The sequence below is a fragment of the Acomys minous genome (genome assembly GCF_964271855.1).
Source record: "Acomys minous genome assembly, chromosome: 6".
NCBI classification, from domain to species: Eukaryota; Metazoa; Chordata; class Mammalia; order Rodentia; family Muridae; genus Acomys; species Acomys minous.
Window position 1 is genome coordinate 114417060 of NC_140487.1, and position 16048 is coordinate 114433107.

The 16048-nt window shown below is 51.2% G+C and overlaps 1 protein-coding gene across 1 annotated transcript; it reads right to left on the reverse strand.

Moving 5' to 3' along the window:
- Positions 1–719: 719 nt before the first annotated feature.
- Positions 720–7897, reverse strand: PLA2G2F (phospholipase A2 group IIF). The gene is made up of 5 exons (XM_084786851.1): positions 7641–7897; positions 6954–7006; positions 4327–4471; positions 3369–3478; positions 720–2568 (listed from the first exon to the last, which is right to left on the reverse strand). Exons 1-5 carry the CDS (start codon positions 7874–7876, stop codon positions 2372–2374), a joined length of 741 nt encoding a protein of 246 aa, XP_084642977.1. The 5' UTR covers positions 7877–7897; the 3' UTR covers positions 720–2371.
- Between the last annotated feature and the right edge of the window lie 8151 nt (positions 7898–16048).

Here is a 16048-nt window from a genome sequence, read left to right on the forward strand (position 1 = left end):
AACTGTGAAATGGATGTTCAAGGCAAACCATGTCTTCTCCACGTTACCTGTTGGCCATGGTGTTTATTCTCAGCAATAGAAATCGAATTAGGACAAGCGCCCATGGCTTTGGACACTGCGCACATGAGGAAGCAGGCATGAATTACGTGAAGGAACCTGAATGGGATAAGAAGTGGGGCCTGGGATCCAGCTGGACCCTGACTTCCTGCTTCTCTCTGACCCTGCCGCTCTCCTTCAGCTCACTGAGACAGTTGCCACTTCCCTGGCTGGCCAGAGGTTTTATCACAGAAAAAACAACCAGAGATACAGCATTGCAATAGGACGGTGTCTGGACCTCGTCCACTCCTTGCTGCACATCAGTGTGGAGGCACGAGGAGGGGGCAGTTGACTGTCAGTCTCACGATTCAGAGCACAGCTGTGGTTTTGGAGACTTTGGGACAGTTGCCGTCCCTCTCTGGACCTCAGCGCATCATCACAAAGGGGCAAGGCTGGTGCCTGGGACATCCTGAGCCCACACTGGCTCCTGTCATCGTGTGGTGGGTCCCGCTGCCCTTGTCCATGGTCTGGGTACTACTTTAATGTCATCTCAGCCTGGAGACGAGAGAAAGGATGGAGCCATGCTGGCTGTGGGATGTCAGGGAACCTGCTTTCCCCAAAGGTAGGGATCCCGGAATGCATCCCTGTGCCCACCCTGACCCTGACCAAGAAGGTCCCAGCAGTGGCAGTCGAGACTGGAGGGCTTTTATTAGTCTGAGGAAGGGCATGTTGCATTCTGTGGAGACTGGGGCAGGAGGGGAGGAGAGCTGAGGCACAGGTGAGCTGGTTCCCACAACAGTAGAGTCTCATTGGCCCAGCCTTCTCTATAGGAAGATGCCCGTGGAGGAGGCCACAAGCCTGAGGTCAAAACTCAGCAGGAAGCGCTCTAGGCACCCATCCCAGCTCTGCTCCTGGCTTGGTGGGACCAGTGAGGAAGGGAAGGGAGGCTCGTTGGCTGAGCTCCTGAGAATATAGATGAAGATCACAAGGCCGGGGCAAGTTGTGTCAGCGCACATAAGTGACCGCGTATCTTGGAACAAGCAGCATGAGGCAAGTTCCAGAAGGGTTCTTCTTGCACACAGTGACCCCTTGGTCCCCAGGCTGTCATTCTAGACATGGCTGTCTGCATAAACATCCTTTCCCGCCACTACTGCCACCTGCTTGGCTCTCTTTCCTCAGTAACTATGTCCCACGTAGCCACACAAGCTGAGCTTCCCAGTGAATGGTCTCAGTGTCCAGACGGGGCTGGCAGCCATGGGTCCTCAGAGTTAACATTGGACGAAGGCAGAAGGCGGATAGGAAGCAGGGCTAGACACTGCTGACTCTGAGATGGAAGGTAAGACAGGGGCCGGGGGTGGGGATGCATCTCAAAAAACATAAAGCTGGGGACAGTGGAGAAGGTGACCTGCCTACAGGAGCCCTCACCTCTGCCTAAGATTCCCCAAACCACCATGGTGCCCAGAATTCTCAGTTACACTAGCCTGTCACCATCCCCTCTCTTGCTATTCCTATCCACATGTCTGGCAACTGATCTGCCCCTCTTAAGGCTTTGCTCCCACCTCCCCACCACTCCCTTCTTCACCACCCCACTTCCTCCCTGCCTGAGTTTTCCTCTCAGCCTCCTGTTTTGACCTTCCCTTCAACCTTTCAACCCAGACCCCAGTGTCTTCCCCAGCCACAGTCTGAGAGAGCTCCAGGTACCCCTAACTTGCCACTCTGAGTTTGGGTGGGGGGAAATAAGGGCATGGTGGGGTACATACACTTTTGTGCCAGAATCAGAGAGGCGAGAACTGTGGACATGCAACCAACCCTGCCAGTCTCTGTACATACAACTACTATGTACATGGGGTCCCTGTGCCCTTGGAGCCTGCCCAGAGGCACTCTGGGTAACAGAGGTCAAGTTTTGGGTCTATGCACATCCTGTTGGTTAAGAACTGGATGGGGTCCACTCGCTCTGGGAGGGGCATTCTGAAGAGCCACAAGTCCTTAGAGGTGAGATGACACCTTAAGTCCCAGAACCCAAGCCTCAGTCTAGCACCCTGCCTGCCTATGGAGTGTAGTTTCAGGCCTGGGATGAGTCCCAGAGGTTCTTGGAGTTGATCTGGGGCCACGTTGCTTCCTTCCATATCCGGGAGAGACCCCAGCAAGTCATGCATTTTCCTTAAGACCGGAACCAGATACTTTGTGTGTGGCTGACAATGCGGGCCACTGACGAGCTCTGGCTCACCCCAGGACTGGAAGCCCCAGGACACCCCTGGGCCATCTCTAGCCCCATACATCAGATATAGACCCCAGCCAGACTCTCGACCCTCTTTTCTCTCAGCTCTTAGTTGGGCTAGTTTGAGACGGGGGTAGTTGGGAAGCTGTGCTCTGGGTACGGGTCGTAGATGCTGCAGTTGGGTATAGGACCCTGGCAGTAAACATTGAGGTATCCTCGGTAGTTGTCCCTGTATGGCTGAACCTTGAGGCACAGAGTCAAGGCCTTGTCACACTCACACGTCAGCTTGTCACAGTCGGTCTCATTGAGTTCACCTGTCATGGAAAGGAGGTGTGGGCTATGAGGTGGTGACAAGACAAGAGGGGAAGGGAGGGGATGGACTCTATGAGAACCCAGTGATCTCTGAGATATGACTTCAAATCTTGTGCCACCCTGGCCTTTAGGGTGCCCTCATCCAGGCCGTGGGTGACTCTAGCACAGGGCAAAACTGAGGGGACCTCTAAAGTCTAATATGGCCATTGTATAGTTAGGACAACTGAGCCTACGAAGAAGGCACAGGGGAGCTGGAGAGATGGCTCAGCAGTTAAGAGTACTGGCTGCTTTTCCAGAGCACTCGGATTAGGTTCTCCGTATCCACATAAAGTGACTCGCAACTGCCGGTAACTCTAATTACAGGGACTCTGACGCCCCCTTCTGCCCTCCATGGGTATGTGCACATACATGGTGCACACATATATACAAACAGGCACACACACATACACATAAAAAAGAGGGGTGGTTTACCCACTCCTACCCATTACCTCCTACTCTCCCAGATGCCTTCCTTCAGCGGAAAAGTCAGGCCAGCCCCCACTTGCCTAGGGCCAGGTAACAAAAGGTAGCCATAACCCAAGTTCAAGGTAATTATCCTAATTCTTCACCTTACACTAACACTAAATTGAAACCGACAGTTACTTTTTAGTGTCAGTGTGTATCATTTGGGATATTCTTACCCCATTTTTTTCATTGTTTGCCTGAAATCCAAATTCAATGGGAGCATTCTGGGCTTATCTTTGGATCCTAATCCTTGCCCCAAGGCCCCATTCCAAGCCAGTTTGTCAAGGGAGAGACTCACTGCAGACAATCACAGTGTCATTCTCGATCCTGTGGTCATAGTGGTCCACGTAGGGGTGGCAGCCCTGGTCGAAGACCTTCTGATAGCAACAGTCATGGGCGTGACAGCACCTGAGGTGGGAGTGGGGGGAGAGGCAGAGGTGATCAGACCGGTGTGGGCGGCTCCCCCACCCCAACCCCCAGCAGAGACCTCAGATCATCTGTTTCATCCCTCATGATCATCCTTCAGACTGCAGTCAAGAGATGGGAGTTACATGCTCAAGGTCACAGCAAAGCAGAACTGGCACTGGTACCCTGGATCTCCATCCCTGATTCTGCCTCTTAGTCAGGGCCCTCGGCACCATCCCTACTTTGGAGCCCAGAGTGGAGCTGCAGGAGGAGGAGTCAAGTATCCCAAGCACCCAGTGAGGGACAGAGGGCATGAAGGAAACCATGGCTTTAAAACCCCACATGGAGGAGCTCAGGACCACTGCAGAGTCCTGCCAGGGAGGAACAGAGTCTTGGGGGGAAGAGGGAGGGGGCTAATGGCAATGGGTGGATGGAGGATAGGAAGCAAATATGGAGTAGCCATCCCCCTCCTCCTCTAAAAGAGTGAAGACTGCCAACTCCCTGCGGTGCCAGATGTGGTGCTGGTGCTGCCAGGGGAGCTGAGAGCAGAAGCCATGGCTTCCCTAGTCTCAGTCTGAGGGAGGAAACATGGTCTACTGGGGGCGCGTGGCAGAGCCCTTGCCATTGTGGGGCATTAGCCACCAGACTGGCGCCTCCTTGTCTGTTTGCGGGGGTGGGGGTGGGGGGAAGGGCGGTGGGGAGACAACAAATGCCATTCTTTCCTAGAGCAAGGTTGAAATATAGATGGCGGGAAGCATCCAAGACGTCAGAGATGGAGCCCCTGGCCCTTCCTCCTCAGCCTCTCCACCAGCTGCCCCCATTTATCCCCGCGTGAGGCTTCTAGAACATACCAGTCTACTTCATCCATGGGGTGGCCTCGGCCCCCCAGCCCGCAGTAGCAGCCGTAACCCACAAAGGACAGGATGGCGCTTCTGTGTGTGACGGCCTCCACCATGGACTTCAGGTTCAACAGGCTGCTGTGGGCGGTGGCTACAACTGCAAGAGAGCCGGGAGTGTAAGTCTAGCCTGGTAGCTCCCGAGGGCCAAGACTTGGGGAATGAGCTGGGGAAGGCTAGGAGGAAGGAGAGGATGAGAGGGTAGGGGATGAGACAGAAAGAAACATGCAAACCCTGTAGGCTGCGTGGGTTGTTACTCACTCAGAGGACGGGAGGACCAGATATGGTTCACATTAGCTTCAGGCCAGGCGGTGTCCTAAGCCCTTGCATTTGCTAACTCACCGTGGCAACCCCGTACATTGTTATCACATTTTTTTTTTAAAACAGATAAGCAAATTGAGGCTGGAGCCCTGACTAAGATGCCTAGAGTTACATTGTCACGTGATGTTGGAGAAACTGGTACCAGGCAGGGAGGGGGTACCTCAGCCACACCCTCTGCCTCAGGTACATGGCTTTCGATGTAGCCACATCCCGAGGCAGGAGGATTGAACATAGAAGGGCTGCCTGGGCTATAGACTGGGTTCAAGGCCAGCCTGGGCAACTTAATGAGATCAGAGACCATGCCCCAAAGAGGTCGTCATCCTGAGTGTCTAGTTCACTAGAAAGGGTTTCACAAATGCCACATGCCATTGTGAGTTACAGGAGTTTGATTGTGCATCTCTGAGCTTCCTTTCTGACCTCTGTCTGGTGCCTCTGAGGCTCAAGGGGGAGCCAGGGTCCCTGCCAGCTTCCTGGAGTCAGTGCGTCTCAGCACAGTACACAACCAGAGGAAGCATTAATGCAAAGGTCCTTTTGTCACCAGCAAAAATCAGCCCCCTAAGCAGCCATTCATCCTTCTTTCTTGTGTCAACTGCTTCCCTCTCTTGTGGTCCCCTGCAGGGTGTGGGGCTCACTGAGCCAGCTGTGCTGGTCAGTGCAGTGAGCCTGGGCCTGCCGTCCATACCTGGGTGAAGCCACTCACGTACACCCACCAGCAGGAGGGAAGAGGGTTTAACCCCATTTTCAGGAAGAGAAAACGAAGGCTCATACAGTAAAAGGCTTGCCCAGATGGCACAGGCTGGGAGTAGCAGGAACCTGGTTGGCCGTCCTTAGCTGGCTGCGAGGCTGGACAGTGTGGGACCTGTGCGCATGCAGCCTCCACCCTGGCCTGCTCCAGGTGCACCTGAACTTAGGCACACAAGTACATGCTCACTGTCCTCCCCACAACCTCCAACCTCCTCCCTCCACAGACAAGGAGAGACAGAAAGTCCATGATGGGAAATCTGGAGGATGGATGGACCCCCAAAGGGCCTTGGGTCTCCTGGGGGCCATGGCTGTCTCCTCTCCTGACTTGGAAGCTGCGTCTCCTACTCTAGCTGCAGGCATTTTGCCCTAGGGGGCCCCATCTGTCAGCTCTCACAGGGTGAGAGTAAGAAACATACATGGTTATGCACAAGATAGGCACATACTTCCTTACACTCCCCAACACACACACACACACACACACACACACACACACACTGTCTCCTGTGGACCCATACCCTGTGCTCACACACAAACCCACCCATACCATCCACATCTCATTCTGGGACACACTTATCTGCACATCCTTATTACAACTGTTCATCACACACACACAGACACACACACACACACACACACACTCTCACACTTGATGCGCCTCACAAATATCACACGTGGCACTCAGGGGAGAACCAATAGCCAGAATTAAGACCCTAAGACCATGTCCATAGGTAGAAGAAACAGCTTTTGTTCAATCTCCTGGGACATGAGGGATTGTTTTCTAAATCCCTCATTTTGTCTGAGTGCATCAGCCTTTTCTTGTGTCTGGCTACAATGAACCACTGTCTTTGGAGGTGCAAGGTAGGTCAGGCTTTTGTCAAGAGTCTCTCTCAGCCATAATTTTTACCCATGAAGTCCTGGGTATCAGACTTAGGAAAGAAGTTCACACACACCCACACACACCCACCCACACACACACACACACACACACACACACACACAGAGCTATGACCCCTATGATCACTCACACTGTGGACACATACATCCCAAGGAAAACAGATGTACACCCAGGTGCCAGCTATGAGCCATATTTTACTGAAGGGTGGGACATACAGAAGACATCTTGTGTGCCCAGACACACCTACACTCATGCACAGACATGCTTCTCGCTGCACACAAGCTCATGAACTCCTGCCAACCCTGAAAGTCGCTAACACACATGCTCAGGCCCACGATGATGACAAACACTGCCAGTTTACGAGGCTTGCTCAGCTCTCCACACCTGTCCAGCACAGCTCGTAAAAAGAAGGCTCCTGGCTTGTTTACAGGTGTCCAGAACTAAACAGCCCCAGAGGAGAGGATGAAGCCTAACAGGGAAGTGGAGACTCAGAGAGAGAGAGAGAGAGAGAGAGGAAGAAACAGCTTGCCAGTGGAACAACACAGGTGCCCTCTTTTCTAGGGAAAGGCTAGGGGTTGGGGGAACGGGGTGATCAGAAAGGTCTCCTGGGAGCCATGCTCACCACTGCTGGCCAGGACTGCGATGGTGAAGAATTTCTTCATACTCAGGCTGGACCTGAGAGAGAAAAACCCAGCCTGTACTTCCCTTCTCCAGCTGCCGGTAGCCAGTCCCATCCGAGGCGCCACCCAAGCTCCTCTCCCCAGTAGCCCGGGCTCATGCCCTAGTTGCAGTTACCCAGCCCTGGGATGGGCACCTCCCCACTTGGCCCGCATCGTCTGGGAGGAACACATTCCAGGGTGGCAGAGCCACCAGAACCAATCTTCCCCGGCTCTCGGCTCCAACATAGGAAGCCATTGGCCCACACCAGATCCAGCTCTCTGGAATTCATATTCCAAAGAGTCCTAGGACTGGAGTCACGGGACGTCACCTGGCAGCTGGATCTTAAAACCTAAAACCAAGAGTCCCGGGTCGCTGGTTTCTAGGTTCAGCTCTGCAAATGCCACCTGACGACAGGCAGATCTCTCAGCCCTCTCTGGATGGAGTTGACTAAATGGGCCCAAAGGTTATGCTAACACTACAACACAGTTGGCAGACCTCTGCTCAGCTTGCAGAAATTCAGAGTGCTCCTTCCTGGAGAACTGACTCTAGAAATAGGTCCCTTACCAGTCCCAGCCCCTCTCCATGGAATGGTCCATTCTGGGAGTGGGGGGGGGGGCGGGCACGGGGGGGGGGCGCAGCAACCACCTACCTGGAGGCTTTGGAAGAGCAGGCCCTGAGGCTTGAGCTCTTCTGTCCAGTGGACTGTTTAACCAGCACCTTCTTCCTGAACCCTTTGGGGTCGGCCTGTGCCCCATCTGCCATGTTTTGGATTTTGGGAGGCCAGCAACATAGAGCTTGAGAGGTCCTTGATATGCCCGGAAGTCTCTGAGGAGCAGGCCCCAGCTTCACGCCACCACGCACACTAGCAGGGTAGTGCTGGGGCATTGCCCCTGGGCAGGAGGCAGGTGACAGCCGTCCTAGAAAAAAAAAAAGCTGGCTCCACCTCTTCCCTCCCACTGCCCAGCCCTTCCCACACCTGGCTGGAAAAAAAATCCCCACCCCATATCAGCCTGCCCACCCCCTTGGGCTTGGGAGTAGGGTGCGTTGACTAAGAATTAGCCCCACCCCCTAGACCTGGAGCAAGTGTTGGAGCTCTCTCCATCCTCAGCTGGAAGATGCTCAGACAAATGTCACCCAACACCTCCTGTCAAAGGAAAGCAAGAGGCACTTTCCTCAAGGGACCCTCCTGTGAGGAACACTGCATTAGTGCCCTGCAGTGAGCAAGAGAGACTGGGCTCAATTTCAGATACAAGTCAAGAGGGTTGATATCCCAGAGGGTACAAGGGTCTGGACCCACACACAGCAGAACCCCAGGTGTGGTGACACAGCCTGTAATCCTGGCACTTGGGAGATGGAGACAGGAGGAGCAGGAGTTCAAGTCCATCCTCAGCTGCACAGTAAGCTTTAGGGTACCCTGGCCAACATAAGACCCTGTCTCAGAGAGGAGGGCAGGGAGGGAGGGGGGGGGAAGAGAGAGAGAGAGGGAGGCAGAGCAAGGGAGGCAGAGGAAGAGAGGGGGAGGGAAGGAGAGAGAGGGAGGAAGGGAGACAGAGGGAAGGAGGGAGAAAGGGAGGGAGGGAGAGGAAGGGGGTAGGGAAGGAGAGAGGGAAGGAGGGAGGGAGGGAGGGAAGGAGAGAGAGAGAGAGAGAGGGGGGGGAGGGAGGAGATGAAGGCAGAGAAGAGCTGGGGAGATGCCTCAGTGGTTAAGAGCACTTGATGCTCTTGCAGAGGACCTGGATTCAGTTCCCAGCACCTACATTGGAGCTCAGAGCTGCTGCAACTCCAGTTTCATGGGATCTGGTACTTTATTCGGCTTCCTCAGGCACCAGACAAGCAAGTGGTACAGGCACATACACACAGGCAAAGCATCCATACATGTCAAGTAAAGATGAACAGGGGGTGGAGAGATGGCTCAGGGCTTAAAAGCACCTATTGCCTTTGCAAGATGACACAGGTGCAGTTTCCAGCACGCACATGGTGCCTCAGAACCATCTGTAGTAGCTCCAGTGCCTGAGGACCCAATGCCTCTTCTGACCTTTGCAGGCTCATGCATGCGTGCTGCACCCATACATATACTCAGGCACTTACACATAAAATAAAACATAATATTTCAAAAATCAAAATAATAATAAAAAAACAAAATAAATAAATAAAGCTGAGCCTGGTGGTGCATGCCTTCCATTTCAGCAATTGGGAGGCAGGGGCAAGCAGATTTCTGAGTTTGAGGCCAGCCTGGTCTACAGAGTGAGTTCCAGGACACCCAGAAACTCTGTCTTGGAAAAAAAAAAGTCAGTATTATTTTAAAAGAAAAAGAAGTTAATAAAACCAGGTGGGGAGACATTGAGTGAATACAAAATCATCTAGAGGACCCAGGAAGGGTAGAGACTCCAGCTAAGCTGAGGAGACAACTTTTTTTTTTTTTTAAAGAGGAGTGATCAGGCTTTGCCCCAGGGGATGGCAGAGGCTGAGGAGCTTCTCAGATATGGGAGCTGTCATGAGAATGGCAGGGATCCCAGCTGAACCATCTTGACAGGACTATAGCTTGAAGTGGACGTCAGAGCCTAGTTGAGAAGCCAGTTCTGAGGAGCCCAAGTCTGGCTCAGCGAAGGCGACTCTTGCTGGTGAAGGGGCTTTGTGTGGACGTGCACCTGTCCCCTGCCATATGAACAGAACTCCCCCACACAACATGCTCCAGTGATCCTTAAGCATGGTGGTGATCATCTCCCCCAGACTGAGACCAGAGGGCCTCAAGCACTTGCATCTGTCAAGAAGCCCTTCAGCTCACTCACCTGCATTGTCAGGAGCAAGGTCTATCAGGGTTTTTTTTTTTTAAACCTGTCCTACTGGGTAGAGACCACACTGAATTCTGTTGTCTATACACCTTAGGGTTTCAAATAGCACCTCTGCCACCCCCCACAACAGCTCTCCTACCCCATTCCTGAATTGCCACACACGCACACACCCAAAATGTTTTTGAAAGTCACCATTGGTGCCTTGAGTGCTCCTACTGTCTCTGGTGCTCCCACTGCCTCTGGTGCTCCCACTGCCTCCGGTGCTCCCACTGTCTCCGGTGCTCCCACTGCCTCTGGTGCTCCCACTGCCTTCGGTGCTCCCACTGCCTCCGGTGCTCCCACTGTCTCCGGTGCTCCCACTGTCTCCGGTGCTCCCACTGTCTCCGGTACTCCCACTGCCTCCGGTACTCCCACTGCCTCTGGTGCTCCCACTGCCTCTGGTGCTCCCACTGTCTCTGGTGGTACCACTGTCTACCACTGTGTCTGATGGAGGTCCCGTCGAGTCTGGGTGCTGGCATCACTTGTTTTTGGGGTGGTGTGGTGTGTGACTGGTCTTTGTTGTTACTGTCTACTGTGTGAGGTCAGGAAAGAAGGGAGGGCCTGAGATCTAGGGGCTGCCTGAGCAGACTACGTAGGGACCAATCCTCCATCTCCAGGCTGAGACCTTGGCGAACAGGCTTCTTTCCCTGTTCTGTGCTTCCTTCAGCTGTGGAGTCGGCATACCAAGGCCCTTCTTCCGGGAATAAAGATTATAATTGCCAATGTCAAGTGTTTGTGCGATGAGGCATGCGCAGGGCTCAGTTTTAAAGACTGGATTGTGACAGGGGTCTGGAGTGAATTGGGATGGGTGTGGGGCTTGGGGATGATGGGAAAAGAGTCCTGGTGGGAACTGGTACTCCAAATGACACCCCCCCCCTTGACAAAGGTCCGCAGAGGCTTCTCTTCCTCCTCAGGGCTTTCAAACTACCTCTTTTGGCTGTCCCAAGCCAATGGACCTATCTCGAGTGCCATTCATTTCTCTCCACCCCTCTTCTGCCCAGCTTCCTGTCTAAGGAGCGATCCCTCCTCTCCCCAGGAAGTTCCTCGCAGCCTCCAATCACCTGCTCTAATTTGTGCTTGCATGTGCGTTCCTTTGCAGGTACCTGTGTGTTTTGGTTTGTGGATCTTGACACAGACTGGGGATCCTGGAGAGCAGGGGCTTTTTTTTTTTATTTTCTCAGAGCCCCAGGGTTTCCCCGGTGTGACAACGGCTTGCTCTACCACCTCAGACTGGCAGTGGTTTTGCTGGTATTGCTTTCACGTGTCTGCAGGGAGCTGGGTTCTAATCCTACCTCCATACTTGCATTCGTCCGCTCATGAAGATCACTGGATTTCAGAGAAGATGCAGCTCCCAGCCTGCAGGCCCTGGGACCCTAGAAAGCTACCCGGCGCCTCTTCTAGTGCAGGTGCAGGTCGGGCAGGTCCTCCCAGGGAGGGGCGGACTCCTCCGCTCCCACCTTCCCCTTCCAAGTGCTCAATAATGAATAAGAAACTGGTCGGCCCAGAAATTCTACTTGTGGGACAGTACCTCAGACACAAACCCAAGCTGCTCCCAAAGATGGAGGCAAAGGGAAACCGTGAGGGGTTGACTTAATGATGTTTGTTTTTACGGACAATCAAGTGGGCTTTAACTTAATCGCTTCTTTGAAGGCACTCTCTGAAAACCCAGACACATTTGGAGGCTCTGGCCTAATGTGCTCGCAAGGCTTCACCCTGAGAATTTTGAGTTCTGAGTCTGAGTTCCGCCCAGAACAAAGCCCAAGAGGAGTTCCTTGCGAGAGGAAATGCTGAAGTCACCCCCTGAAGCCACATCTATTCTGACACCAAAGCTGCTAATACTACCGCCGCCGAAATGGAAGAGCAGAACCCACTGACCCCCCGGAACACAGACTTGGAACTTCATAACAAAATGCTGACAGACAGAAGCTATAATAAACAAAATTATAAGCATATAGACGAGAAAGTAAACCATAACCAAGTTGGCTTCATTCCAGGAATGAAAGGTTGCTTTTACACTAAGAATGCACCCCACGTGTATTATATACCACATTGACAAATTTTTAAAAAGGAAATATACCTCAGATATAATCAAACCAACCAGGAAACACCATGTGGCAACATTCAGATTCATTCTTGGCAAATAAATAAGTAAATAAATCAAAAATTTGAGATGTAAGTTCAGCTTGAATTAGAAACCACAGCCCATGTCATGCCTAAAGGCTGGAAAACTGAATGCCCCCTGCTGGATAGAGGGCAAAGGTGTCCTGCCCACTGGGTCTGTTCGGCACTGCATGAAGGGGGAAGGGCGCACTTAGTACAGCAAGGTAAAAAAGAAATAAAACACACTAAACACACTAACACCACAAAGAGCACAACTGTCCACAGACCTGCCCAATCCCAGCACTCAGGAGAAAGAAGCAAGCAGACCTCCCATGAGTTTGAGGCTAGCCTGGGCTACACAGAGAGACACTGTCTCAAAAAACAAGCAGCTAATAACAACAAAGTAATGTTCTATGAGCATTGGCATAAAAGTCCACATGAGGACTCCTGCCTGACCTTGACACTGCCCATCACGTGCTCGCTGTCCTGCCCTGTCACAATGGTGTCTACAACTGGCTGAAATTGGCATCTGATGGTGGGAAGGAGCAGGGTTATAAGAACGGCCAGACTCTCTCCCCAACCTGTGTGACCTCGAGGGACTCGCCGACGCAGCACAGTATGCATTGTATAAAGTCAAGCCTGGCTCCAGCCAGACATGGCGAGCAGCGTCTCTGCCTGAGGTCCCAACACTCAGGCGGCAGAGACAGAAAGATCACAGGTTCAAGGTCAGCCAGAGCTACGAACTGAGACCGGATCTCAAAAACAAAGAGCACTCCCAGGTGCCAGCACCTCCTGCCTATGCTCTGGATGGTCCTGATGGAGAGATGAACCCATCGTCTGTTGACCCAGTATCATTTGAGTCCTCCCCCATCCTCAGGATGATGAGTCAGCTCCAGCTTTGTCCCAGGTCTACAAACTCATCTCTGCTCTCAGGCAATGACTTCGTTGTTTAACATTTTTAAAAAGAAGTGGCAGCTCACACTGTGATCTCAGCCCTTAGGAAGGAGAAGCAGGAAAAAGGCTGAGTGTTTCGGGCAGGCCTGGACTGGTGCCGAGTTCCCAAACAGCCAGGGAACGGGAAACCCTGTCTCAAAACAAAACAGCAACAACAAAAGTCCTGTAGACTCCACACATATTGAATTCTCACACTGAATTTAAGCCAAGTTGCAGACTAGAACATGAAAATTAAAAAAACAATAACAGTTTCTGTTTCTAAGTGCAGGAAATGAGTGCTTAGAAACTGAAAACCTAACAATGCCCCAGATATCAAATATCTATGGATGAAACTCGATAAAGAAATGGAAAATATGCACACTAGAAACTAAAATAATGTTCAGAGGAATCAAAGAAGACTAAAGTAACCCCAAATAAGTGAAGGGTTATCCGTGGTGGTGGGTCAGGAGGCACAGAGTCACTGAGAGGCCAGCTCCTCTCCCAGCTTGATGGGGTGTCTTGTCAATTACTTTCATTTTTTCCAAGACAGGGTTTCTCTGTGTTACCTTGGCTTCCCTGGACTCACTTTGTAGACCAGGCTGGCCTCGAACTCATAGCGATCTGCCTGCCTCTGCCTCCTGAGTGCTGGGATTACAGGCGTGCGCCACAACACCCAGCGATGTCAGTTACTTTCAACCAAAACTTTAGCAGATTTTTCGTTATAGGGTTTGCCAAGCTCCTAAAATTCATTCTGAAATTAACAAGGGCCGGGAACCTCCGTGTCAACTATGAAAAGGAAGTAAAAGGAAAGAAAGGGTAAAATCAGAAAAATAATTTAAATCTTTACCTCTCACCGTATACTGAACTTAAGTAGAATGGGGGGGTCTGGGTCATAATCCAGTTGCTAGAGTCCTTGTTAGGTATGTGGGGGAGGCCTGGGTTTAATTCTCAGCACCACATAAACCTGGTATAGTGACATATACCCGTAACTCCAGCGCTGTGGAGGCATAAGATCAGAAGTTCAAGGTCATCCTCAGCTACACACTGAAGTCAAGGCAAGCCCAGGCTGTATTCGATCCTGCGTTTAAAAAAAAAAAAGCACAGAATTAATGGATCACAATTCAACAAAGGTGTTAATATAATAAATAGAGAAAAGGCACCCTTTTCAACAAATCTGGAGGAGATAGCTGAATATCTACATTCAAAAGAATGAAGCCGAACCCACGAAAGTTAGCTCACAATGGGGGGCCGGAGAGATGGGGTTAGTGGTAGAGAATGCTTGAGGTGCTTTCGAAGGAAGCTATTTGGTTCTCAGCACCTGAGTCTGTTAGGTGAGTTCACCAGGCCTGAAGGGAGCCAGTACGTGGCAGAGAAGATCCGTGAGTGATTGCTATTGGTAGAGCTTCATTTGGGGTGTCTAAAGTTAGATGGTGGCCACTGTTATACAGATGTGAATTTTTAAGCACCGAAGCTGGGCTTGGTGGCATGCATCTACTATCCCAAAGACTTGGAACATAGAGGTAGGAGAATCAATGGTTTGAGGCCCTGGCCTCCATGAGGCCCTGCTCAGAAAACATAACGAAAATTGTGTTAAGGACTGGAGACCTAGCTCAGTTGCTAGAGTTTTTTTTTCCCCCCAGCATGCATGAAGCCCTGAGATCAGGTTCACCACATGAACCGAGGATGGTGGCGCCCATCTGCAATCTTGGCACATGAGAGGTGGAGACAAAAGGATCAGAAATCCAGTTACAACTGTTTGCAGTGTAACTCCGGCTCCAGGGCATTGAACGCCCTCTTCTGGCGCCTGAGGGCACTGCAGTTATGTGTACATACCCACACACAGACACCCATACATACACATACCTGAAAATAAAGCAAATCTTTTTTATATATTTTTTTAAGGTTAGCTCAAAATGAATCAGAAACCTAAATGTAAAGTATAAGACCTTAGATGACAGCCAGGTATGGTGGTATGTGGCTGTGATCCAGGCACTGGGGAACCAAAGGCGGGAGTCTCATCAATGCGTGGAGCCAACCTGGGATGCATAGCAAGACCCTGCCCCAAACAAGCAAACGAAACAAAACAAAACAAAACAAAACAAAACAAAACAAAAACTCTTAGAAGAAAGTGTGGTACTAAATCTCTGCAGTATTGGGTTAGGCAGTGGTTTCCTAAATAGGAATTTTCATCAGAATTGAAAACTTCGTGCTGCAAGCAATTCCAGCAAAAAAAGTAAAAAAAAAAGAAAAAAAAATAGCCTACTGAATGGGAGAAAATCACGTGTCTCATAAGGATTATACCCCGAATAAACAAAGGACTCTCACAAGTAAACAGTAAAGCGATAGCAGCCTGATTTCAGAATGACAAAGAGCGTGAACAGTGATGTCTCCAAGTAAGATAATCCGATGACCAATAAGCACATGGGAAGGTACTTAACATCGTTAGTCACTATAGAAATAAACATCAAAGCCATGGTGAGGAAACATCTCACACCCACTAAGACAACTCATGAAAAGGGAGGTGAGAAGAATGGGACGCCAGGGAGCCCTCGCCTGGCTTTGGGAAATAACCTGGCCCTTCCTCAAAGCGTCAGCTCTAGAGGTTTCCACTCTAGGGGCCTATACCCAAAGAAGACAAAAGCAGGTGTGCACGGGATATGTGTACCCTGGCCACAGTCACACTGCGCAGTGTGCAAACCAAGAGTGGGGGAGAAAATAGCGGTGGATGTATGTATGAACTGTGTATTAGCTACACTATGACATATTAGCCAATCGTTGAAACTAACAGGTAGGCATCCACCCTAGGGTTTATCAGTAGATGTGGTCCATCCAAGCATGAAGACCAGAGTGAGATCCTGGCACTTGGCCCAGTGGTGCATGCCTATAACTCCAGCGCTGAGAGGTGGAGACAGGAGGACCCATGGGTCTCGCTGGTCAGTGAGTCTAGCTAAGCTCTGGGTTCATCGAGAGACCATCTCTTGGAAAGTAAGTGGAGAGAGGATGAGGACATAATGTTGACCTCTAGCCTACACCACACACACACACACACACACACACACACGCACACACAGCCTTGCATACATACACATACACACACACACTTGCATTCATACACACATGCAAATACACACAGATGCATATACATACATACATACATACATACAAGAACACATACACAGACACACCAAACAAA

What these genes read in the sequence shown, in the direction of transcription:
- PLA2G2F (XM_084786851.1), bottom strand. Translation starts at nt 7,876, where the DNA reads ATGCCCCAGCACTACCCTGCTAGTGTGCGTGGTGGCGTGAAGCTGGGG. An exon ending in CGCAGTCCTGGCCAGCAGTG is followed by an intron (nt 4,472 to 6,953) that starts GTGAGCATGGCT and finishes GCTCTCTTGCAG; the next exon opens with TTGTAGCCACCGCCCACAGC. An exon ending in TGACACTGTGATTGTCTGCA is followed by an intron (nt 2,569 to 3,368) that starts GTGAGTCTCTCC and finishes TTTCCATGACAG; the next exon opens with GTGAACTCAATGAGACCGAC.